This window comes from Equus caballus, chromosome 13 (genome assembly GCF_041296265.1).
Source record: "Equus caballus isolate H_3958 breed thoroughbred chromosome 13, TB-T2T, whole genome shotgun sequence".
In the NCBI taxonomy this organism is placed as follows: Eukaryota; Metazoa; Chordata; class Mammalia; order Perissodactyla; family Equidae; genus Equus; species Equus caballus.
The window spans coordinates 10,184,247-10,209,033 of NC_091696.1; the positions used below are offsets into that span (position 1 = coordinate 10,184,247).

At 52.5% G+C, this 24,787-nt stretch overlaps 1 protein-coding gene across 3 annotated transcripts in view; it reads left to right on the forward strand.

The window, feature by feature from the left end:
* LOC111767632 (mucin-3A) overlaps nucleotides 1–24,787 on the forward strand; it is a 46,555-nt gene that overhangs the window by 15,600 nt on the left and 6,168 nt on the right. For 2 of the 3 annotated variants that reach the window (XM_070230811.1, XM_070230809.1), the window contains exons 2-6: nucleotides 6,461–6,640; nucleotides 8,467–23,259; nucleotides 23,358–23,546; nucleotides 24,512–24,627; nucleotides 24,722–24,780. In XM_070230811.1, the coding sequence (XP_070086912.1) occupies nucleotides 6,580–6,640; nucleotides 8,467–23,259; nucleotides 23,358–23,546; nucleotides 24,512–24,627; nucleotides 24,722–24,780 (15,218 nt within the window). In that variant the 5' untranslated portion in view covers nucleotides 6,461–6,579. Of the gene's footprint in view, nucleotides 1–6,457; nucleotides 6,641–8,466; nucleotides 23,260–23,357; nucleotides 23,547–24,511; nucleotides 24,628–24,721; nucleotides 24,781–24,787 lie in introns of all 3 variants that reach the window. The other variant, XM_070230810.1, reaches the window with a different exon arrangement.

The following is a 24,787-nucleotide window of genomic DNA, read 5'->3' on the forward strand; positions in this document are numbered from 1 at the left end:
TGTTGTTATTTCTGTTCTTTCATTTCTCATTTTGTTTATTTGAGCTTTCTCCCTTTTTTCTTTGTAAGTCTGGCTAGGGGTTTGTCAATTTTATTTATCTTCTCAAAAAACCAGCTCTTTGTTTCATTGATCCTTTCTCCTTCCTTTTTCAATAATATTTATTTCTGCTCTGATTTTTATTATTTCTCTCCTTCTGCTGACTTTGGGCTTTATTTGTTCTTTTTTCTCTAGTTCAGTTAGGTGTAGTTTAAGATTGCTTATTTGGGATTTTTCTTGTTTGTTAAGATGTGCCTGTATTGTGATGAATTTTCCTCTTAATACAGCTTTTGCTGTATGCCATATGAGTTGGTATAGCATGCTATCATTTTCATTTGTTTCCAGGTATTTTTTGGTTTCTTCTTTAATTTCTTCAATGATCCATTGCTTGTTCAGTAGTGTGTTGTTTAGTCTCCACATCTTCGTGCCTTTCTCAGCTTTTATCTTGTAATTAATTTCTAGCCTTATAGCATTATGATTGGAGAAGATGCTTGTTATTATTTCAATTTTTTAAAAATTTGTAGAGGCTTGCCTTGTTTCCCACCATGTGGTCTATCCTTGAGAATATTCCATGTGCACTTGAGAAGAATGTGTATTCAGCTCTTTTAGGGTGAAGTGATCTATATATGTCTATTAAGTCCAATTGTTTTAGTTTTTCATTTAGCTCCACTATTTCCTTGTTGATTTTCTGTCTGGATGATCTGTCCATTGATGTGAGTGGGGTGTTGAGGTCCCCTACTATTATTGTGTTGTTTTTAACATCTTCCTTTAGGTCTGTTAATAGTTGCTTTCTGAATCTTGGTGCTCCTGTGTTGGGTGCATAGATATTTACAAGCGTTATTTCTTCTTGATGAAGTGTCCCTTTGATCATTATATATTGTCCCTCTGTGTCTCTCTTTACCTGTCTTATTTTGAAATCCACTTTGTCTGATATAAGAATTGCAACACCTGCCTTTTTTTTCTTGCTATTAGCTTGAAGTATTGTCCTCCACCCCTTCACCCTGAGCCTGTGTTTGTCCTTGGGGCTGAGGTGTGTTTCTTGGAGGCAACAAATTGTTGGATCTTGTTCTTTAATCCATTTTGCCACTCTGTGTCTTTTTATTGGAGAGTTCAATCCGTTTACATTGAGAGTGAGTATTGACACATGTGGACTTAAAGCTGTCAATCTGTTGCTCATTATCTTGTTTTCCTGTGTGCTTTAGCCTACCCATTTAATACTGCAATTTCTTATGTTGGGTTTCTTAAATTTTTCCTTATTTATGATTTGTGACTCTGTTCTGTATTTTATTTTAGTGTCTACCCTGAAGTTTGTATTTAGAATCTCATGTATAATATAGTCTATTCTCTGGTGGTCTCTTACTTACTTGGCCAATACTGATTTAGACCCTTTGCTCTTCCCCTCCTAAATAATTATTTTCATTTCTTATTCCAACTCGTGTTATGAATTTGTAGTTAGAGTGATAAGATCGTCCTTGCTTTGGTAGTTTCCTTACCTTTACCCTAATGCTATGGTTGAATATTTGCTATCCTGTTCTGGTTCTATCCATCGGTCTCCCTAGTCTGTGGATTGTGACCCCTTTCTCCCTTTTTTCTTTTTTCAGGCATCAGAGCCTTCTTGAGGATTTCTTATAGGGGAGGGCTTTTAGTTACAAATTCCCTTAACTTTTGTTTGCCTGGAAAAGATTTAATTTTTCCCTCATATCTGAAGGAAATTCTTGCTGGATAGAGTATTCTTGGCTGAAGATTTTTATCTTTTAAAGCTTTGAATATGTCATTCCATTCTCTCCTAGCTTGTAAGGTTTCTGTAGAGAAATCTGCTGAAAGTCTGATAGAGGCTCCTTTATAGGTTATTCTCTTCTTTTTTCTTATTTCCCTGAGTATTCTTTCTTTATCTTTCCTTCTTGCCAATTGTACTACTATGTGCCTTGCAGTAGGTCTTTTTACATTGACAAATCTAGGAGATCTTAAAGCTTCCTCTACACACATTTCTTCATCAATCCCTAGATTTGGGAAGTTCTCTTCAATAATTTCGTTAAGCACACCTTCTGCTCCATTTCCCTTTTCCACATTCTTGGGAATTCCTATGATCCTTAAGTTCTTACTCCTCATTGATTCCACTATCTCTCTGAGATTTTCCTCTTTTTTTTTTTTTTTTTAAATTCTCAGTTCTCCGTTTTCTTCTGTCTGGAGCCATGCAGCCTGTCCATCTTCAGTTATGTTAATTTGCTCTTCTATGGTGTCTACACGGGCATTCAGGGAATCCGTATTCTGTTTTATCTGGTCCATTGTGCTTTTCATGTCTAGTAATTCTGTTTGATTCTTCTTTATGATTTCAATCTCTTTTGTGAAGTAACTCCAGAACTCATTGGCTTGTTTCTCTATCTTTCTCTCTACCTCATTGAGTTTTTTGGTTATAGCTGCTGTGAACTCATTATCACTTAGTTTACCTAATTCCAAGTCCTCAGGACTTAATTCTATGTTTTTATTGTTTTCCTTCTGGTCTGGGGCTTTTATAAATTGCTGGATGGTAGAGGAGCGGTTTTTTCGCATGGTGGTAGAATTCGGTTGCAGTTACAGCCTGTCGCCACTAGATGGGGGGTCGAGAGCCGCGTGTTCTGAGCTCTCTGCCTTTGGGCAAGATGGCGGCGCCCAGAGGCTTTGCTGGGAGGGAGGGACTGCTATTCTCACCTGCTGGTCTGGATTCAGATCAGTTCTGTTCTCTGGTCTCCCAATGCCCTCGATTTATGGGGTCCCGCGCATGGAAGCTTTCCCCTGTCAGCGGGTTTCCACTGAACCAGCAGCAGGAGTCCTGGATGATCCCCCGGTTGTGCGGCCCCTCCCCTGCTCCTTCCCGGACTGCGCGGCAGCGATCGCAGACTCTAGGGGAGGGAGCGACATTCTCTCCTACCCCTTCCAGCGCCTCCGAGGCCCTCAGCAAGGTTTATGATCTCCACCTTCTTGGTATGGTAGGTCTCTAACGTGTTGGCATTAGAATTATTCTCTGAAATTAAGTTTTTCCAATCCTTTATTGTATTTTGGAGGGGAGAGAATCCTAGGTCAGCTCATCCTGCCATTTTGCTCCACCCCTTCTCCCAGTTTTTTCCTTTTAACCCTTTGACTCTATTAGCCCACTGTCTTCTAGCCTCCAATGTTTCTGATGAGAAATCTGCTGATGATCTTATGGAGGACATCTTATGTGTGACAACTGGCTTCTCTCTTCCTACTTTCAAGATACTCTCTTTGGATTTGGCTGTTGAAATTTTGATTATGGTGTGTCTCAGTGTGGGTCTCTTTGAGTTTATCTTGTTTGGAGTTTGTTGAGCTTCTTGGATGTTTATATTCCTGTCTTTCATCAAATTTGGGAAGTTTTCACCAGTATTTCTTCAAATATTCTCACTTCCCATTCTCTCTTTCCTCTTCTGGGACTTCCACAATATGTGTGTTGGTCTGCTTGATGGTGTCCCACAGGTCCCTTAGGCTCTGCTCACTTTTCTTCAATGTTGTTTTCTTCCTTTTTCTCAGACTCAGTAATTCCCATTGTCCTATCTTCAAGTTTGAAGATCCTTTCTTCTGCCTGCTCAAATCTGCCTTAGAATCCCTCTAGTGAATTTTTAATTTCAGTTATTGGACTGTTCAACTCCAGAATTTTTTCTTGGTTTCTCTTTAGGTTTTCTGTCTCTTTGTTGATATTTCCATTTTGTCCACAAACCATTTTCTGGGCTCTCCTCACTTCTTCCTGTAGTTCTTTGAGCATCTTTAAGTCAGTTGTTCTAATGTCTTTGTCTAGTATATCTACCATTAAGTTTTCTTCCAGGACAATTTCTGTTGATTTATGTTTTTTCCTTGAATGAACAATATCTTCCTGTTTCTTTGCATGCTTTGTGATTTTTTGTTGAACACTGAACCTTTGAATCTAATAGTGTGGTAATTCTGGAAATCAGATTCTCGTCCTTCCCCAGCGTTTGCTGTTTCCTGTTATTGCTTTTGTTTATTTTTGTATTTCACTATTGTAGCCTGTCTGTGTGCCAAAGAGCAGCATGACGTGTAAACGAAGGTCTTCTCAGCTCTTTTCTAATCCTTTCCCTGGGCATGCACAGTCACTTCTAATTTTCCCTATATATGTGGTTGTTTTGAATCTCCTAGTCTTTAATGTCTTACTCCCAAAACGTGAAAAAGAAAAAAAAGGAAAGCGGGGGAAGGGCACTGGCCCTTTAAATGCTCCAGAAGTCCTTTCAGGGGGAGGGGGAGGGTCTTGAAAGAATGTGGGAGAGCTGCAATAACAATGGCTCTGTGCCTCTTCTCCTGCACCTTCCTGAGCAGAAGCAGCACTCACTGATCAGAGCACAGATTCCTGACATTTGAGCACATGGTCCATTGTGCCTAGCGTAGCTCCTACAAGCAGTGTGCAAGCTGCTCCAGGAACACACGCAATGCTGCAGGCCATGTGGCTGTGGGTGTGGGACGGGTAGCTGCTACTGTGCTACAAGCCGAAGATGACCAAAATTAATTGCAGTTTACCATCCAGGTCTTCCGCTGGAAGTTGCAAGCCTTCAACAGACTCTCAGACTCAAACTGTTACAGTAGACAGATTCTGCCAGTGCAATTGTTGTCTGGGTGGGAGGATGGACTCCTGCTGTGTCCTACTGTGCCAGATTCCCAGAATCCTACTCTGAGTTATTTTTTAATTATCTTCAAGCACATAGTTAGTGACCAAGTTGTCAAAGATAAACCAAGAAAGACACTTGTTAATGTGGTAAGAACAGATTTTAATCAGTAAGATACTATTACCATTGGGAAGAGAGTCCAGTGTGAACTGAAGGCCACTTTGACTTGCACAGAGGTGACTGGGCATTTTAAAGGGAGAGTGAGGGAGGAGGGAGGGTGGAGAGCAGGGTCTCAGTAGAATCAGGGAGGTGAAAAATTACAAAAAGAGGAGGGGTTTTGGTGTGAAACCCATCTGGGCTTGCTAAGTGGCACTTATCAAAATTAGGTTCCCATCCCTCCACAGAGGCTGGGAGATGGGCCCCATCTTCAGGTGTTGCTGGAACAGACAGTGAGTTCTCTTGCACCCTTGAGTTTTCTCAGGCAGGCACTTTAAGGGGGCTGTGGTCATCCTGGAGGTGCGTTTATGAGCTGTTAGAAACCTTGTTAGTGTTTGTTCAAGTCTTTATAGACCAAGGTTGAGGTGTGTTTGAGAAGAGGGCTCAGAGGAGCCTGGCTAGAGTTTGGTCAAGGACAGAATCTTCGTCAAAGTAAAAAGTAAAAACTACAGATACAGCTCAAGTTCCCTGACCATCATTCCCGTGCGTCTCTGAGCTATCCTTACCCCTGTTATTGGGGTAGGTGAGCCTCTTTCCAAATTTTGAATGCACTTACATATGTATGTGTGTGTGTGTTTGTGTGTGTATGTGTATTCACAGGAAATATATATGTTGTGTGCTTTAACAAACCTGTGTCTACTGGCTTCATTCAATAAGACATTCTGAAAGTCTTTCCACCATGGTACCATTTTGATTTGAGCATGGTAGCCTATAGAGTGACTTTTCCATAGTCATTCTAGTTTCCTATTAACAGTCATTCGGGTTGTTTCCAATCTGTATTGGAATTTCAATAAACTGAACGGCACTTAACATCCTCATGAATGCCTCCTTGAAGTGCTTCTTGAACACAGAGAGGGAACAGTGGAATTACTGCGTCCTTGAGAGTGTATTTAAAATTTTAATAGATGCCACCCAATTGCCATTTTAAAGCCCAACCCACTTACTCTTCCATCAGCTGGATAAGGAGTCTTTATTCTTCACACCTTTCCCAACAGTGAATGGATTCAAATGTCCTAATAGTTGCTAATCTGCTGGGTCAAAGCTAGTCATTCAATTGATTATTTCCATTGACCATCTGTATTTTTCTTTTCTGGAACCTGGCCCAAATCCTCAGGTATTGAAATGACTTCTGATTGAATTCTCCCAGAAAGCATTGCTCCCTTGGCATTGATATGGGGTCGCAGCTTCAGAGCTGTGCTAAGGGCTGGATGGAGAGAGGGAAGAGCCAAGGCAGTGAAAGACAGCAAGGTTCCACCTCCCTCCCCTGAAGCTGGGATTGAAATGAAGGAGAGGCTGTGAGAGGTGGCCCCAGACTCCAGAGTCCAAGGTCTTGGCCAAGTGTATCCTCCTTCCAGTTTTGGTAGCTCTTGGTTGGGGGCAGAGGAGGGGAAGGGCAGGGTCCTGGAAACTGCTCCAAGTGGGCCAGGCAGGCTAGGGGATGGGCCACCAGCAGCTCTCCCCATCTGACACCTCCAGGGCTTGTCCTACCTTCTCTGTGTCTTCCCTCCCCACACCAATGAAGTCAGACATAGGGAGAAGGGGGGAAGAGAGGTGCGGTGGGGCGCTACACAGGTGACACTGTGCTTAACCCCCACACCCAGCAGGGTAGACACCACAACTTCCAGTTTGGGCTGGGTGCTGCTGCGCACACCTTGGCTGGCTCCCTGCTGCTGTCCCCTGTGCTGATATCTGCTCGGCCTCCAGCCACCACTGCACCAGGCCCATGCAGCTGCTCAGGCTCCTCGGCCTCCTCTGGATGCTCATAGCCTCTGCTGGGACCAGAGGTGAGGGGGTGAGGTACGGGGAGATCTGGAGAGACCCTCCTGATGTTCCAGGGCAGAAGTGTCGGGGGTGGCTCTGAGGCCTAATTGGAGATTGAGGAGGGGTCCCTCAGATCTCTGTGTGCACAGAGAACTGACGTGGGGGAGGAGAGGGAAGCAGGGTCCAGCAGGTGCCGCTCTCTGCCCAGCACCCAGCAGGTTGCAGGCGTCGGCTCTCTCGCATCAGGACAGTGGGTGAACCCTCTTTCTGGAAGAGTGCTCTTCCCACTTTGGTTCAGTTTTCTGAGCCTCCCACCTCTTCTGCTGTCCCACTTCCTCCAGCCTCGGTGCTCCCTCCACCCTGGATTCTATTTCTCCCTTTATTTCCACCAGTGCTGCCCTCCTGAGAGTCCCAGCCTCTGCCCCTGGGCCGCCCTCTTCTCCCTGGGGCCTCTTCGAAGGCCTTTGGTCTTGGTGCCCCCTCCTCCAGCTCTGCCCTGTCTGCCAGCCCCCAGCCGGCCATGTTTCTGGGTACAGCTGTCATTGGCAGGGCCGAGGTGGGGAGATCCGGATTACTCCGTAAGGGTGGGTCTGAGACCACCCAGTGGGTGTGGGTTCCCAGGCCTTCTCTCTCCTGCCCCTTGGAAACTCTGCAATTCCTCTTCACTCGCCTTCCCTCTGCCTCCCCGTGTCTGCTCCTGACCCCCAATCCTAGACCTTCCCACCCAGAGGCCCACGGTCCACCCTCTCACTTGCCTCCAGGGCAACCTCCTGGCTCCAAGGGCTCTTGCCCAGGCATCTTCATAATCTCCACCCCTCCACCTCCATAACACCCCCAGCCTGGCTGAGAAGTGAAACCCCAGCCATCAGAGCGAAGAGGTGCTGGGTCCAGGTGAGGAAAAGGCTGACACTGAGTCAGCAGGATGTCTCGGGGCTCCCTGCTTACAACTGCTGTGGCTTCCTGAGTCATCCCCGTCACTCCCTCCCGGCATTCCGATATCCGACCCTCACTCTTACCACCTGTAATATATCTACAGAGCAACAGATGCCTATCTGTAAACTAATAACCCTGTGGCTGAAACAGAGTAGGTGATAGAAAATATGTCTATTTTTATTATTAATATTGCTAAAACTTTCGGGATTCATGGTTGCCTGCCAAGGTATCTCTTTCTGGAAGTTTCCTTGTCTGTCCTGTCCCTCAGCCTGTCACTGTGGTTCTCTCTCCTTGTCCCCAGTCTCAGTAGAGTCTGGGCTTCAATCTCTGTTTTGCCTTTTGCTGTTCTCTATGCCGCCTTCCAGAGTCTGACCCCTTGTCTCCCAGGGTCCATGATGTGTCCCCACCCCAGCCCAGCCTTAGGTGGGTTCTCTCATCAATGAGGAGCGTCAGCCCAGACAGCAAGGGTCAGAGGGAGAGGGGCAGAGGTGGGCCAAAGGGTGTGGGCAGAGAGCCAGCAGAGCGGGCAGCTGGTGGAGGAGAGGGCAGAGGAAGGGAAGAGCACGTGTGCTAGGAGCAAGGGATGGGGTGGCGAGCGGAGGAGGCAGGAGCCTCAGCTGAACCCACATGCTCAGCAGAGGCCATCCTGGGGCTGAAAAGTCGGTCACTCAGACAAGGTGCGCAAGGGACCAAGGCAACCCCACTCCCCTTGGAGAGACTGCCTCAAGGAGTGGATAGATGTTGGCCTTCAGAACCTGAAATGCCCCAAACCCAAACTGCCTGTGATGGGGAATAAGTGATGGAAATTCCTACCTTTTGTGATATGTCTCTGGAAAATGGCGTGGGAATAACCTTTGTGGTGTTATGGTGACAAAATGACCTACAAATGAATTCCTCTCTTCTACCACCAATACAGGCACTTTATCCATGGCCACAACCACCTCTACTGAGCTTTCCTCCAGGGCAGAGGCATCCACCACTGCCTTCGGTGTCACCACAACCTATGCCATGACACCTAGTATGTCACCTATGCTCACGAGCACACGTCCCACTCCATCTTCTTCCCTGTCAACCAGTGTTCCAGGTACAACTGCAGTCTCCTCTTCCACGTCTGCCAGCAGTCCACAGACGAGGCGGACTGAGGGCAGCACCTCATCTGCAACAGGCACGACAACATTGCGCACAACCACAGGAAACATGCCGGCACCCACTACCATCTATACATACACCACTTCCACCACCACGGTACCACCCTCCTCCACTCCAGCCCTGACACAAACAGGCAAGACGACCGACATAACCACTCACGCGCCAACCACCGGGAAAACCACCCGTACACCCACCAGTGACGTTCCTACACAGGCTCCCACCACAGGTAGCACTGCACCTCCCCCAGTCACGTCATCGATCACTGCCACGAATGTCATGTCTTCTCCAACATCCACCACCTCTACCCCAGTGACCACCAACATATGGACATCACCCACGAGTGTGCTTCTGTCATCTCCACATGCCTCAACCACAGAACCAGTCCCCACTTTGACCACCATCACTACCCTTCCATCCACCCTGGTCACCACACTACCTCCAACCCTTGTCACGTCCACCCCAACATCTCTCACCCCCACTGTCACCCCAGCCACCAGTGAAAGCACCACTCCCACTGAAACTTCGATCCCTGCCATGTCGATCACAGTCACTCCCCCAACTCCCTCAGTTGCAGGCACGGATACGACTGCTCTGACTGGCAAGGTAACAACACCCACCCTGACAACACTACACACTACTTCAGGGGCCACTTCTTCAAACATCCAGTCCACAGGAAGCACAACGACATCTGCACTAACCCCATCGAAGCCTTGCTCTGATAGAGAACAGACATCCACAATCACAACCCCGTCTTCTGCTAGCACTGGTATCCCAACCACAACACTGACCACCATCAACCCCACATCTGTGAGCACCACTGGTTCCTTGACCATCACGACCAACCTCACCTCCACATTCAATGCCTCCAGCACGTCGGCATCCCCAACTTCCACTGTCCCTTCATCCTCCACATCACACAATATAGAAACGACCTTTAGTGTCAACACAAGCTCTGCGATGACACCTAGTATGTCACCTACGGTCATGAGCATGCATCCCACTCCATCTCCCTCCCTCTCAACCAGTGTTCCAGGTACATCTGCAGGCTCCTCTTCCACGGCTGCCAGCAGTCTGGGGACGACGCAGACAGAGGGTAGCACCTCCCTTGCAAGCAGCACAAACACACTGAGCACGACTGCAAAATCAACCCCAGCACCCACTACAACCCATACATTCACGATGTTCACCACCATGGGACTACCCTACTACACTCCAGCCATGACACAAACAGCCAGGACAACCATCACAACTGCTCACGCCACAACCACCTGGAAAACCACCATTACTCCTATCAGTGACTTACCTACACAGGCTCCCACCACAGGGACCACTGTACCTTCCCCAATCACATCATCCATCACTCCCACGAATGTCATCTCATCCCCAACATTCACCAGATCTACCCCAGTGACCATCACCACTGGGACATCACCCACGAGTGTGCTTCTGTCAACTTGGCCTGCCACAACAACAGGACCAGCCTCCACCTTGAACACAATCAGTACCCCTCCATCAACCATGGTTACCACACTGACTCCAACCCACACCACGTCCACCCTGACATCTCCCACTACCACTGTCACCCTGGCCACAGCTGAAGGCACCATTCCCACTGACACTTTGACCCATGCCATCTCGATGACAGTCACTTTCCCTACTCCCTCAGCTCCTGACAGGGCCACGACTTCTACCTCAGACACAGTAACAACACCCACTCTGACAACAATATATACTAATTCAGAGAGCACTTCTTCAAACCTCCAATCCACAGGAAGCACAACCAAGTCAGCCATAACCCCTTCACGCCCCACCACTGATACAAAACAGACACCCACAGTCACACCATCTTCTATTAGTACAGGTACCCACACAGCATCACTGACAATCATCACCACCAAGTCTGTGGGCCCCACAGGCTCCTTGAGCACAACAACCGACCCCAAATCCACATTCAATGCCTCCAGCACGTCGGCATCACCTACTTCCACTGTCCCTTCAACAACCACCTCACACAATACAGAAATGACCTTCAGTGTCAAAACAACGTCTGCCAGGACACCTAACATGTCACCTATGCACACGAGCAGGCATCCCACTCCATCTCCCTCTCTCTCGACCAGTGTTCTGAGTACATCTGGGGGTTCCACTTCCACATCTGCCAGCAGTCCGGGGACGACGCAGACTGAGGGTAGCAACTCATCTGCAAGCAGCACACGTACACTGGGCACAAGCGCAGGGACTACCCTGGTACCCACTACCACCCATATGATCACAACCTCGACCAAAATAGGACCACCATCCTCCACTGCAGCCACGACACAAAGAGGCAAGTCGACCGACAAAACTGGTCATGGAAGAACCACCGGGAAAACTACCCTTACGCATATCAGTGACCTTCTGACTCAGGCTCCTAACACCAGCACCACTGCACCTCCCCCAATCACGTCATCCATCACACCCATGAATGTCGTGTCATCTCCAACATCCACCACCTCTACCCCAGCGAGAACAAACATCCAGACATCACCCATGAGTGTGCATCAGTCGGCTCCGCCTGCCTCAACCACAGAACCTCCCACCAATTTCACCACCATGACTACACCTCCACCCAGCCTGGTTACCACATCGCCTCCACCCCACGACACATCCACCCCAAGATCTCCCACTAACACTGTCACCCAGGCCACAAGTGAAAGCTCCACTCCCACTGACACTTCAACCCCTGCCACCTTGATCACAGTCACTTCCCCCACTCCCTCAGCTCCTCACACGGCGACGACTTCTACGTCAGACACAGTAACAACACCCACACTCACAATACTATACACCACTTCAGAGACCATGTCTTCAAACACCCGATCCACAGGAAGCACAACCATGGCTGGTGCAACACCTTCGCACCCTACCTCTGGAACCAGACTGACATCCACAGTCACAGCCCCGTCTTCTATTAGTACACGTATCCCAACCACAACACTGACAACCACCACCCCCACATCCCTGGGCACCACTGGCCCCTTGACCACCACCAGCGAGTTCACCTCCACATTAACTGCCTCCAGCACGTCCTCCTCCCCCACCTTCCCCTCCTCTTCAGCACCCACCTCCCACAATGCAGAAACAAGCACAACCTCTGCCACAATGCCTAGCATATCACCTACGCTCACGAGCACGCATCCCCCTCCAACTCCATCCCTCTCGAGCAGTGTCCCAGGTACATCTGCAGGCTCCCCTTCCACATCTGCCAGCAGTCCGGGGACCACACAGACTGAGGGTAGCACCTCATCTGCAAGCAGCACACCTACACTGGGCACAAGCACGAGGACCACCCCGGCACGCACCACCACCCACACGGTCACAACCTCGACCACCATGGGACCACCCTCCTCCACTGCAGCGACCACACACACAGGCACGTCAACCTACACCACCGCTCATGCCACGACCACTGGGAACATCACCCTTACGCCCACCAGTGACCTTCCTACACACACTGCCACCACTGGCACCACTGCACCTCCCCCTATCACGTCATTCATCACACCCACGAATGTCGTGTCTTCTCCAACATCCACCACATCTACCCCAGCGACAACCAACATCCAGACATCACCCACGAGTGTGCATCAGTCATTTCCACCTGCCTCAACCACAGAACCTGCCCCCACTTTCACCACCATCACTACCCCTCCACCCACCCTGCTTACCACACCGCTTCCGCCCCACACCACATCCACCCAGAGATCTCCCACTACCACTGTCACCTGGGCCACAAGTGAAAGCTCCACTCCCAATGACGCTTCAACCCCTGCCACATCGATCACAGTCACTTCCCCCACTCCCTCAGCTCCTCACATGGCGACGACTTCTCCCTCAGACACGGTAACGACGCCCACCCTCACAATACTATACACCACCTCAGAGACCACGTCTTCAAACACCCGATCCACAGGAAGCACAACCACGGCTGCAGCAACACCTTCGCACCCTACCTCTGGAACCAGACTGACATCCACAGTCACTGCCCCGTCTTCTATTAGTACACGTATCCCAACCACAACACTGACAACCACCACCCCCACGTCCCTGGGCACCACTGGCCCCTTGACCACCACCAGCGAGTTCACCTTCACATTAACTGCCTCCAGCACGTCCTCCTCCCCCACCTTCCCCTCCTCTTCAGCACCCACCTCCCACAATGCGGAAACAAGCACAACCTCTGCCACAACACCTAGCATGTCACCTACGCTCACGAGCACGCATCCCCCTCCAACTCCGTCCCTCTCCACCAGTGTCCCAGGTACATCTGCAGGCTCCCCTTCCTCCTCTGCCAGCAGTCTGGGGACCACGCAGACTGAGGGTAGCACCTCATCTGCAAGCAGCACACGTACACTGGGCACAAGCGCGGGGACCACCCCGGCACCCACCACTACACACACGGTCACAACCTCGACCACCACGGGAACACCCTCCTCCACTGCAGTCACCACACACACAGGCATGTTGACCTACACTACCGCTCATGCCACGACCACTGGGAACATCACCCTTATGCCCACCAGTGACCTTCCTAGACACACTGCCAGCACAGGCACCACTGCACCTGCCCCTATCACGTCGTCCATCACACCCACGAATGTCGTGTCTTCGACAACCAACATCCAGACATCACCCACGAGTGTGCATCAGTCATTTCCACCTGCCTCAACCACAGAACCTGCCCCCACTTTCACCACCATCCCTACCCCTCCACCCACCCTGCTTACCACACCGCTTCCGCCACACACCACATCCACCCCAAGATCTCCCACTACCACTGTCACCCGGGCCACAAGTGAAAGCTCCACTCCCACTGACACTTCAACCCCTGCCACCTCGATCACAGTCACTTCCCCCACTCCCTCAGCTCCTCACACGGCAACGACTTCTACCTCAGACACGGTAACGATGCCCACCCTCACAACACCATACACCACTACAGAGACCACGTCTTCAAACACCCGATCTACAGGAAGCACAACCACGGCTGCAGCAACACCTTTGCACCCTACCTCTGGAACCAGACTGACATCCACAGTCACAGCCCCGTCTTCTATTAGTACACGTATCCCAACCACAACACTGACAACCACGATCCCCACGTCGGTGGGCACCACTGGCCCCTTGACCACCACCAGTGAGTCCACCTCCACATTAACTGCCTCCAGCAAGTCCTCCTCCCCTACCTTCATCTCCTCTTCATCGCCCACCTCCCACAATGCGGAAACAAGCACAACCTCTGGCACAACGCCTAGCATGTCACCTACGGTCACAAGCACGCATCCCCCTCCAACTCCGTCCCTCTCGACCAGTGTCCCAGGTACATCTGCAGGCTCCCCTTCCACATCTGCCAGCAGTCCGGGGACCACGCAGACTGAGGGTAGCACCTCATCTGCAAGCAGCACACGTACACTGGGCACAAGCACGAGGACCACCCCGGCACCCACCACCACCCACACGGTCACAACCTCGACCACCACGGCAACACCATTCTCCAGTGCAGTCACCACACACACAGGCACGTCAACCTACACCACCGCTCATGCCACGACCACTGGGAACATCACCCTTACGCCCACCAGTGACCTTCCTAGACACACTGCCACCACAGGCACCACTGCACCTCCCCCTATCACGTCATTCATCACACCCACTAATGTCGTGTCTTCTCCAACATCCACCACCTCTACCCCAGCGACAACCAACATCCAGACATCACCCACGAGTGTGCATCAGTCATTTCCACCTGCCTCAACCACAGAACCTGCCCCCACTTTCACCACCATCACTACCCCTCCACCCACCCTGCTTACCACACCGCTTCCGCCCCACACCACATCCACCCAGAGATCTCCCACTACCACTGTCACCTGGGCCACAAGTGAAAGCTCCACTCCCAATGACGCTTCAACCCCTGCCACATCGATCACAGTCACTTCCCCCACTCCCTCAGCTCCTCACACGGCGACGACTTCTCCCTCAGACACGGTAACGACGCCCACCCTCACAATACTATACACCACCTCAGAGACCACGTCTTCAAACACCCGATCCACAGGAAGCACAACCACGGCTGCAGCAACACCTTCGCACCCTACCTCTGGAACCAGACTGACATCCACAGTCACTGCCCCGTCTTCTATTAGTACACGTATCCCAACCACAACACTGACAACCACCACCCCCACGTCCCTGGGCACCACTGGCCCCTTGACCACCACCAGCGAGTTCACCTTCACATTAACTGCCTCCAGCACGTCCTCCTCCCCCACCTTCCCCTCCTCTTCAGCACCCACCTCCCACAATGCGGAAACAAGCACAACCTCTGCCACAACGCCTAGCATGTCACCTACGCTCACGAGCACGCATCCCCCTCCAACTCCGTCCCTCTCCACCAGTGTCCCAGGTACATCTGCAGGCTCCCCTTCCTCCTCTGCCAGCAGTCTGGGGACCACGCAGACTGAGGGTAGCACCTCATCTGCAAGCAGCACACGTACACTGGGCACAAGCGCGGGGACCACCCCGGCACCCACCACTACACACACGGTCACAACCTCGACCACCACGGGAACACCCTCCTCCACTGCAGTCACCACACACACAGGCATGTTGACCTACACTACCGCTCATGCCACGACCACTGGGAACATCACCCTTATGCCCACCAGTGACCTTCCTAGACACACTGCCAGCACAGGCACCACTGCACCTGCCCCTATCACGTCGTCCATCACACCCACGAATGTCGTGTCTTCGACAACCAACATCCAGACATCACCCACGAGTGTGCATCAGTCATTTCCACCTGCCTCAACCACAGAACCTGCCCCCACTTTCACCACCATCCCTACCCCTCCACCCACCCTGCTTACCACACCGCTTCCGCCACACACCACATCCACCCCAAGATCTCCCACTACCACTGTCACCCGGGCCACAAGTGAAAGCTCCACTCCCACTGACACTTCAACCCCTGCCACCTCGATCACAGTCACTTCCCCCACTCCCTCAGCTCCTCACACGGCAACGACTTCTACCTCAGACACGGTAACGATGCCCACCCTCACAACACCATACACCACTACAGAGACCACGTCTTCAAACACCCGATCTACAGGAAGCACAACCACGGCTGCAGCAACACCTTTGCACCCTACCTCTGGAACCAGACTGACATCCACAGTCACAGCCCCGTCTTCTATTAGTACACGTATCCCAACCACAACACTGACAAGCACCACCCCCACGTCGGTGGGCACCATTGGCCCCTTGACCATCACCAGCGAGTTCACCTCCACATTGACTGCCTCCAGCACGTCCTCCTCCCCCACCTTCCCCTCCTCTTCAGCACCCACCTCCCACAATGCAGAAACAAGCACAACCTCTGCCACAACGCCTAACATGTCACCTACGCTCACGAGCACACATCCCCCTCCAACTCCGTCCCTCTCCACCAGTGTCCCAGGTACATCTGCAGGCTCCCCTTCCTCGTCTGCCAGCAGTCTGGGGACCACGCAGACTGAGGGTAGCACCTCATCTGCAAGCAGCACACGTACACTGGGCACAAGCGCGCGGACCACCCCGGCACCCACCACCACCCACACGGTCACAACCTCGACCACCATGGGACCACCCTCCTCCACTGCAGCCGCCACACACACAGGCATGTCGACCTACACAACCGCTCATGCCACGACCACTGGGAACATCACCCTTACGCCCACCAGTGACCTTCCTAGACACACTGCCACCACAGGCACCACTGCACCTCCCCCTATCACGTCATTCATCACACCCACTAATGTCGTGTCTTCTCCAACATCCACCACCTCTACCCCAGCGACAACCAACATCCAGACATCACCCACGAGTGTGCATCAGTCATTTCCACCTGCCTCAACCACAGAACCTGCCCCCATTTTCACCACCATCACTACCCCTCCACCCACCCTGCTTACCACACCGCATCCGCCCCACACCACATCCACCCCGAGATCTCCCACTACCACTGTCCGCCGGGCCACAAGTGAAAGCTCCACTCTCACTGACACTTCAACCCCTGCCACCTCGATCACAGTCACTTCCCCCACTCCCTCAGCTCCTCACACGGCAACGACTTCTACCTCAGACACGGTAACGATGCCCACCCTCACAACACCATACACCACTTCAGAGACCACGTCTTCAAACACCCGATCTACAGGAAGCACAACCACGGCTGCAGCAACACCTTTGCACCCTACCTCTGGAACCAGAGTGACATCCACAGTCACAGCCCTGTCTTCTATTAGTACACGTATCCCAACCACAACACTGACAAGCACCACCCCCACGTCAGTGGGCACCACTGGCCCCTTGACCATCACCAGCGAGTTCACCTCCACATTAACTGCCTCCAGCACGTCCTCCTCCCCCACCTTCCCCTCCTCTTCAGCACCCACCTCCCACAATGCAGAAACAAGCACAACCTCTGCCACAACGCCTAGCATGTCACCTATGCTCACGAGCACGCATCCCCGTCCAACTCCGTCCCTCTCCACCAGTGTCCCAGGTACATCTGCAGGCTCCCCTTCCACATCTGCCAGCAGTCCGGGGACCACGCAGACTGAGGGTAGCACCTCATCTGCAAGCAGCACACGTACACTGGGCACAAGCACGAGGACCACCCCGGCACCCACCACCACCCACACGGTCACAACCTCGACCACCACGGCAACACCATTCTCCAGTGCAGTCACCACACACACAGGCACGTCAACCTACACCACCGCTCATGCCACGACCACTGGGAACATCACCCTTACGCCCACCAGTGATCTTCCTAAACACACTGCCACCACTGGCACCACTGCACCTCCCCCTATCACGTCATTCATCACACCCACGAATGTCGTGTCTTCTCCAACATCCACCACCTCTACCCCAGCGACAACCAACATCCAGACATCACCCACGAGTGTGCATCAGTCATTTCCACCTGCCTCAACCACAGAACCTGCCCCCACTTTCACCACCATCACTACCCCTCCACCCACCCTGCTTACCACACCGCATCCGCCCCACACCACATCCACCCCGAGATCTCCCACTACCACTGTCACCTGGGCCACAAGTGAAAGCTCCACTCCCACTGACGCTTCAACCCCTGCCACATCGATTACAGTCACTTCCCCCACTCCCTCAGCTCCTCACATGGCGACGACTTCTCCCTCAGACACGGTAACGACGCCCACCCTGACAATACTATACACCACTTCAGAGACAACGTCTTCAAACACCCGATCCACAGGAAGCACAACCACGGCTGCAGCAACACCTTCGCATCCTACCTCTGGAACCAGACTGACATCCACAGTCACTGCCCCGTCTTCTATTACTACACGTATCCCAACCACAACACTGACAAGCACCACCCCCACGTCGGTGGGCACCATTGGCCCCTTGACCATCACCAGCGAGTTCACCTCCACATTGACTGCCTCCAGCACGTCCTCCTCCCCCACCTTCCCCTCCTCTTCAGCACCCACCTCCCACAATGCAGAAACAAGCACAACCTCTGCCACAACGCCTAACATGTCACCTACGCTCACGAGCACACATCCCCCTCCAACTCCGTCCCTCTCCACCAGTGTCCCAGGTACATCTGCAGGCTCCCCTTCCTCGTCTGCCAGCAGTCTGGGGACCACGCAGACTGAGGGTAGCACCTCATCTGCAAGCAGCACACGTACACTGGGCACAAGCACGCGGACCACCCCGGCACCCACCACCACCCACACGGTCACAACCTCGACCACCATGGGACCACCCTCCTCCACTGCAGCCGCCACACACACAGGCATGTCGACCTACACAACCGCTCATGCCACGACCACTGGGAACATCACCCTTACGCCCACCAGTGACCTTCCTAGACACACTGCCACCACAGGCACCACTGCACCTCCCCCTATCACGTCATTCATCACACCCACTAATGTCGTGTCTTCTCCAACATCCACCACCTCTACCCCAGCGACAACCAACATCCAGACATCACCCACGAGTGTGCATCAGTCATTTCCACCTGCCTCAACCACAGAACCTGCCCCCATTTTCACCACCATCACTACCCCTCCACCCACCCTGCTTACCACACCGCATCCGCCCCACACCACATCCACCCCGAGATCTCCCACTACCACTGTCCGCCGGGCCACAAGTGAAAGCTCCACTCTCACTGACACTTCAACCCCTGCCACCTCGATCACAGTCACTTCCCCCACTCCCTCAGCTCCTCACACGGCAACGACTTCTACCTCAGACACGGTAACGATGCCCACCCTCACAACACCATACACCACTTCAGAGACCACGTCTTCAAACACCCGATCTACAGGAAGCACAACCACGGCTGCAGCAACACCTTTGCACCCTACCTCTGGAACCAGAGTGACATCCACAGTCACAGCCCTGTCTTCTATTAGTACACGTATCCCAACCACAACACTGACAAGCACCACCCCCACGTCAGTGGGCACCACTGGCCCCTTGACCATCACCAGCGAGTTCACCTCCACATTAACTGCCTCCAGCACGTCCTCCTCCCCCACCTTCCCCTCCTCTTCAGCACCCACCTCCCACAATGCAGAAACAAGCACAACCTCTGCCACAACGCCTAGCATGTCACCTATGCTCACGAGCACGCATCCCCGTCCAACTCCGTCCCTCTCCACCAGTGTCCCAGGTACATCTGCAGGCTCCCCTTCCTCGTCTGCCAGCAGTCTGGGGACCACGGAGACTGAGGGTAGCACCTCATCTGCAAGCAGCACACGTACACTGGGCACAAGCGCGCGGACCACCCCGGCACCCACCACCACCCACATGGTCACAACCTTGACCACCATGGGAACACCCTCCTCCACTGCAGCCGCCACACACACAGGCATGTCGACCTACACAACCGCTCATGCCACGACCACTGGGAACATCACCCTTACGCCCACCAGTGACCTTCCTAGACATACTGCCACCACAGGCACCACTGCACCTCCCCCTATCACGTCATTCATCAAACCCACGAATGTCGTGTCTTCTCCAACATCCACCACCTCTACCCCAGCAACAACCAACATCCAGACATCACCCACGAGTGTGCATCAGTCATTTCCACCTGCCTCAACCACAGAACCTGCCCCCACTTTCACTACCATCACTAACCCTCCACCCACCCTGCTTACCATACCGCATCCGCCCCACACCGCATCCACCCCGAGATCTCACACTATCACTGTCACCCGGGCCACAAGTGAAAGCTCCACTCCCACTGACACTTCAACCCCTGCCACCTCGATCACAGTCACTTCCCCCACTCCCTCAGCTCCTCACACGGCGACGACTTCTACCTCAGACACGGTAACGATGCCCACCCTCACAATACTGTACACCACTTCAGAGACCACGTCTTCAAACACCCGATCTACAGGAAGCACAACCACGGCTGCAGCAACACCTTTGCACCCTACTCCTGGAACCAGACTGACATCCACAGTCACAGCCCCGTCTTCTATTAGTACACGTATCCCAACCACAACACTGACAACCACCATCCCCACATCGGTGGGCACCACTGGCCCCTTGACCACCACCAGTGAGTCCACCTCCACATTAACTGCCTCCAGCAAGTCCTCCTCCCCTACCTTCATCTCCTCTTCATCGCCCACCTCCCACAATGCGGAAACAAGCACAACCTCTGGCACAACGCCTAGCATGTCACCTACGCTCACGAGCACGCATCCCCCTCCACCTCCCTCTCTTTCGACCAGTGTTCCAGGTACATCTGCAGGCTCCACTTCCACGTCTGCCAGCAGTCCGGGGATCACGCAGAGTGAGGGTAGCACCTCATCTGCAAGCAGCACACGTACACTGGGCACAAGCACGAGGACCACCCCGGCACCCACCACCACCCACACGGTCACAACCTCGACCACCACGGGAACACCCTCCTCCAGTGCAGCCACCACACACCCAGGCACGTCGACCTACACAACCACTCATGCCACGACCACTGGGAACATCACCCTTATGCCCACCAGTGACCTTGTTACACACACTGCCACCACGGGCACCTCTGCACCTCCCCCTATCACGTCATCCATCACACCCACGAATGTCGTGTCTTCTCCAACATCCACCACCTCTACCCCAGCGACCACCAACGTCGACACATCACCCACGAGTGTGCTTCAGTCATCGCCGCCTGCCTCAACCACAGAACCTTTCTCCAATGTCACCACCATCACTGCCCCTCCACCAACCCTGCTTCCCACACTGCCTCCAAGCCACGCCACATCCACCCCGAGATCTCCCACTACCACTGTCACCCAGGCTACACGTGAAAGCACCATTCCCACAGACACTTCAACCTCTGCCACCTCGATCACAGTCACTTCCCCCACTCCCTCAGCTCCTCACACGGCGACGACTTCTACCTCAGACATGGTAACGACACCCACCCTCACAACGCTATACACCACTTCGGAGACCTCTTCTTCAAACACCCGATCCACAGGAAGGACAACCACGTCTGCAGTAACTCCTTTGCACCCTACCTCTGGTACCAGACTGACATCCACAGTCACAACCCCGTCTTCTATTAGTACACGTGTCCCAACCACAACACTGACAACTGCCACCCCCACCTCACTGGGCGCCACTAGCTCATGGACAACTGTAAGTGACCTCACCTCTACATTCACTTTCTCCAGTACGTTGGCATCACCCATTTCCACTGTCCCTTCATCCCCCACCTCACGCAATACAGAAAGAACCTTCAGTGTCACCACCACTTCTGCCACAACCCCTAGTATGTCACCTATGGTCATGAGCATGCAGCCCAGTTCATCTCCCTCCCTCACAACAAGTGTTCCAGGTACATCTGCAGGCTCTTCTTCCACATCTACCCTTAGTCCGGGGACGATGCAGATGGAAAATATAACCTCATCGGCCAGCAGCACAATTACACTGAGCACATCTACAGGATCAACCCTGGTACCCACTATGACCCATAACTTCACCTCCTCCACCACCACAGGACCACCTTCCTCCACTCCAACCACGATGCACACAGCCACAATGACCCACAGAACCGCTCATGCCACAAACACTGGGAGAATCACCCTTACGCCCACCAGTTACCTTCTCACACAAGCTCCCACTACAGGCACCATGGCACTTCCCCCTCTTATGCCATCAGTCACTCCCACGAATGTCGTCTCTTCACCAACATCCACCACCTCTACCCCCATGATCATCAACAATCTGACATCACACACAAATGAGCTTATATCATCTCCACCTCCCCCAACCACAGAACCAGACTTCCCTTTGACCGCCAGCACTACCCGTCCATCCATCCTGGTTACCACGCTGCCCACAACCCATGCCACATCCCCCCTGACATCTCCCACTACCACTGTCACCCTGGCCACAGCTGAAAGTAGCACTCCCACTGACACCTCAACCCCTGCCACCTTGGTCACTGGTAATTCTGCCAGTGCCTCAACTACAGACTTAGACACTACTGCTACTGTACGCGTTCTAACAACAGCCACCTCGACAACACCACAGATTCCTTCTAGTGTTTCTCCCACACCATCCTCTTCTAACTTGAATATGCGTACAAATGCCATAAGTACCCCCTTCAGTACCATCATCCTTTCTTCCGCCTCCACAGTAAAAACATCCTCTATTCTGTCTTCCAGCAGAGTAAGTTCAGAGTTCACCCCTAGCTCTCTTCCTCCATCCCCGCCCATCTCCAGTACAGAAAATACAAGGTCTTCTCCCGTCACCACTTTTGCTACTCCCTCTTTGTCTGCTACTACAAGCTTTTCTACACCCCAGACTCCTGTGATCCCTATTCTTACCGAAACAACCATCACTCCTACTATCTTTAGTTCTTCCACCGCCCCATGTCCAGAAAGTATATCAGTTACGACAGTGCCTGCTTCTTCCACTACTCCATGTGTGGAAATGGATCCAACTAGCAAAGTTACCTTTACGCCCAGCATCTCATTATTAGTCATTCCCTCTACCACTGAGAAGATCACCCTTCCTGGACCCACCAGTATGACTACTGTCTTTCCTACACCAATGGATGCTTCTACTTCGATTCTCGAAACTGGTCCCACTAACCTCATAAGTGATGCTCCTAGTTCTATCAGCATTGGGACTGTCCCCATCAACACAGTTTTGACAAGCACACAAAGACCCCCTGGTGGGACTTGGATGAGCACCAACTCTGTAAGTACGCCACGTACGCCTGGCTTCACTAGCCTCCCACTGACCACCGAACCAAGCAGCAGCGTTCCAACTGCCGTGACAACTTCAAACAACTTGACTGGCTCCACCTCACCCACTACCCACACTCCAAGAACACTGGTGACCACCCCTCAAACTCCCAGCACCCTTATGTCACCAAGGACAACTTCTTCCACTACTCAGATGACCACAACTTTGAGCACTGCTCGGATAAACACCACCCCAGGTTGGACCTCCTACCTCCCTGTTCCCTCTCCTACTAAATTCCTGTGTCATCAAGGTCAGGCCCCATCGTGATCTTCCCTTTCTTCTCGTGCTGCCCAGGCACCTGTGAGAATGATGGCACCTGGATTCAGAACCACTGCCTCTGTCCCCCGGGGTTCTCTGGGGACCACTGTGAGCGCCAGGACAGCGTTTGCCAGAACGGGGGTAGATGGGATGGCCTCAAGTGTGTCTGCCCCAGCACCTTCTATGGCATCCGCTGTCAGTTTGCAGTAGAACAGATGGATTTTGGTGAGTTTCTGGGGCCCTGTCCTCTGCACTGTCTCCTGGCTGTCACTGACTCTCCCTGGGCCCAGCCCTGTGGTCCGTGTGGAGGCACCCATGCCATAGTGCCCACATCCTCCATTCCTGTCTTCGCTCTCATGCCCTCTGCTACCCCACACCCCCTCTCCACCATCACCTTCACACACGGCTGGGGCCACACTCCTGGTCAGGGTTGCTTGGAGCTGTAATTGTTTTTAATTGCTGCTGTCACAAATTACCACAAACTTCACAACTGTAACAACACAAATGTCTCATCTTACAGTTCTCCAGATTAGAATCTGACATGGTCTTGCTGGGCTAAATCAAGGTGTCGGCAGGGCTGTGCTCCTTTCTGGAGGCTCCGGGAGGGAATCCATTTCTGTGCCCTATCCAGGCTCTGGTGCCTCCCACATTCCTTGTCTCGAGCTCCCCTCTCTCCATCTTCAAAGCCAGCAGCATTGCATCTCTGTGCCTTTCTCTTCTAGTCATGTCTTCACCTGACTCATTCTGACTCTTTTTGCCTCTGTCTTCCACTGTTAAGGACCCTCGTGATTACATTGGGTCCACCTGGGTGGACATTCATTTGCCCATAGTCCACATTAATTTTCCCACATTAACGTCAGCTGATCAGCAATCTTCATTCCACCCGAACCTTGATTCCTCCTGCATCTAGCAGAACATAGTCACAGGTTGTGGGGATTGAGACCTAGGTATCGGTGGGGGCCATTATTCGCCTCCCACTGCGGCAGACAATGAGAGCACCCTAACTTCCATTCTTTCCCTCTTCTCGGGACAAGTCATCCCAGAATTCCTACCTTTCTCCCTCCTGCTCTTCAATCAGTCCTTGGGAACACGGAGAGGGTGCATGGAAGGAGCCTTCAGGTCAGGGTGGTGGGGGTGATGTCAGACAGGAAGAATGGTGAAGTGACCAGAGCAGGGCATGCTGTGTGCAGAAACTGTGGACGCTGAAGTGGGCATGGAGGTGGCTGTCGACCAGGAGTTCTTCCCGGATCTCCATGACAACACTTCCAAGGCCTACAAGGATTTCAGCAACATCTTCCGCAGTCAGGTGAGGGTGGAGTGGAGGGAACTCAAAGGTCCTCCCCTGGTTGCCCTCAGCTCTGGAGGTTCAGACGTGAGCCCAGCAACTTTTGCCTTTTCAGATGCAGAAGATTTACCAAAATGTGCAGGGGTTCAAGGATGTGGAGATCCTGTCTCTGAGGTAGGAG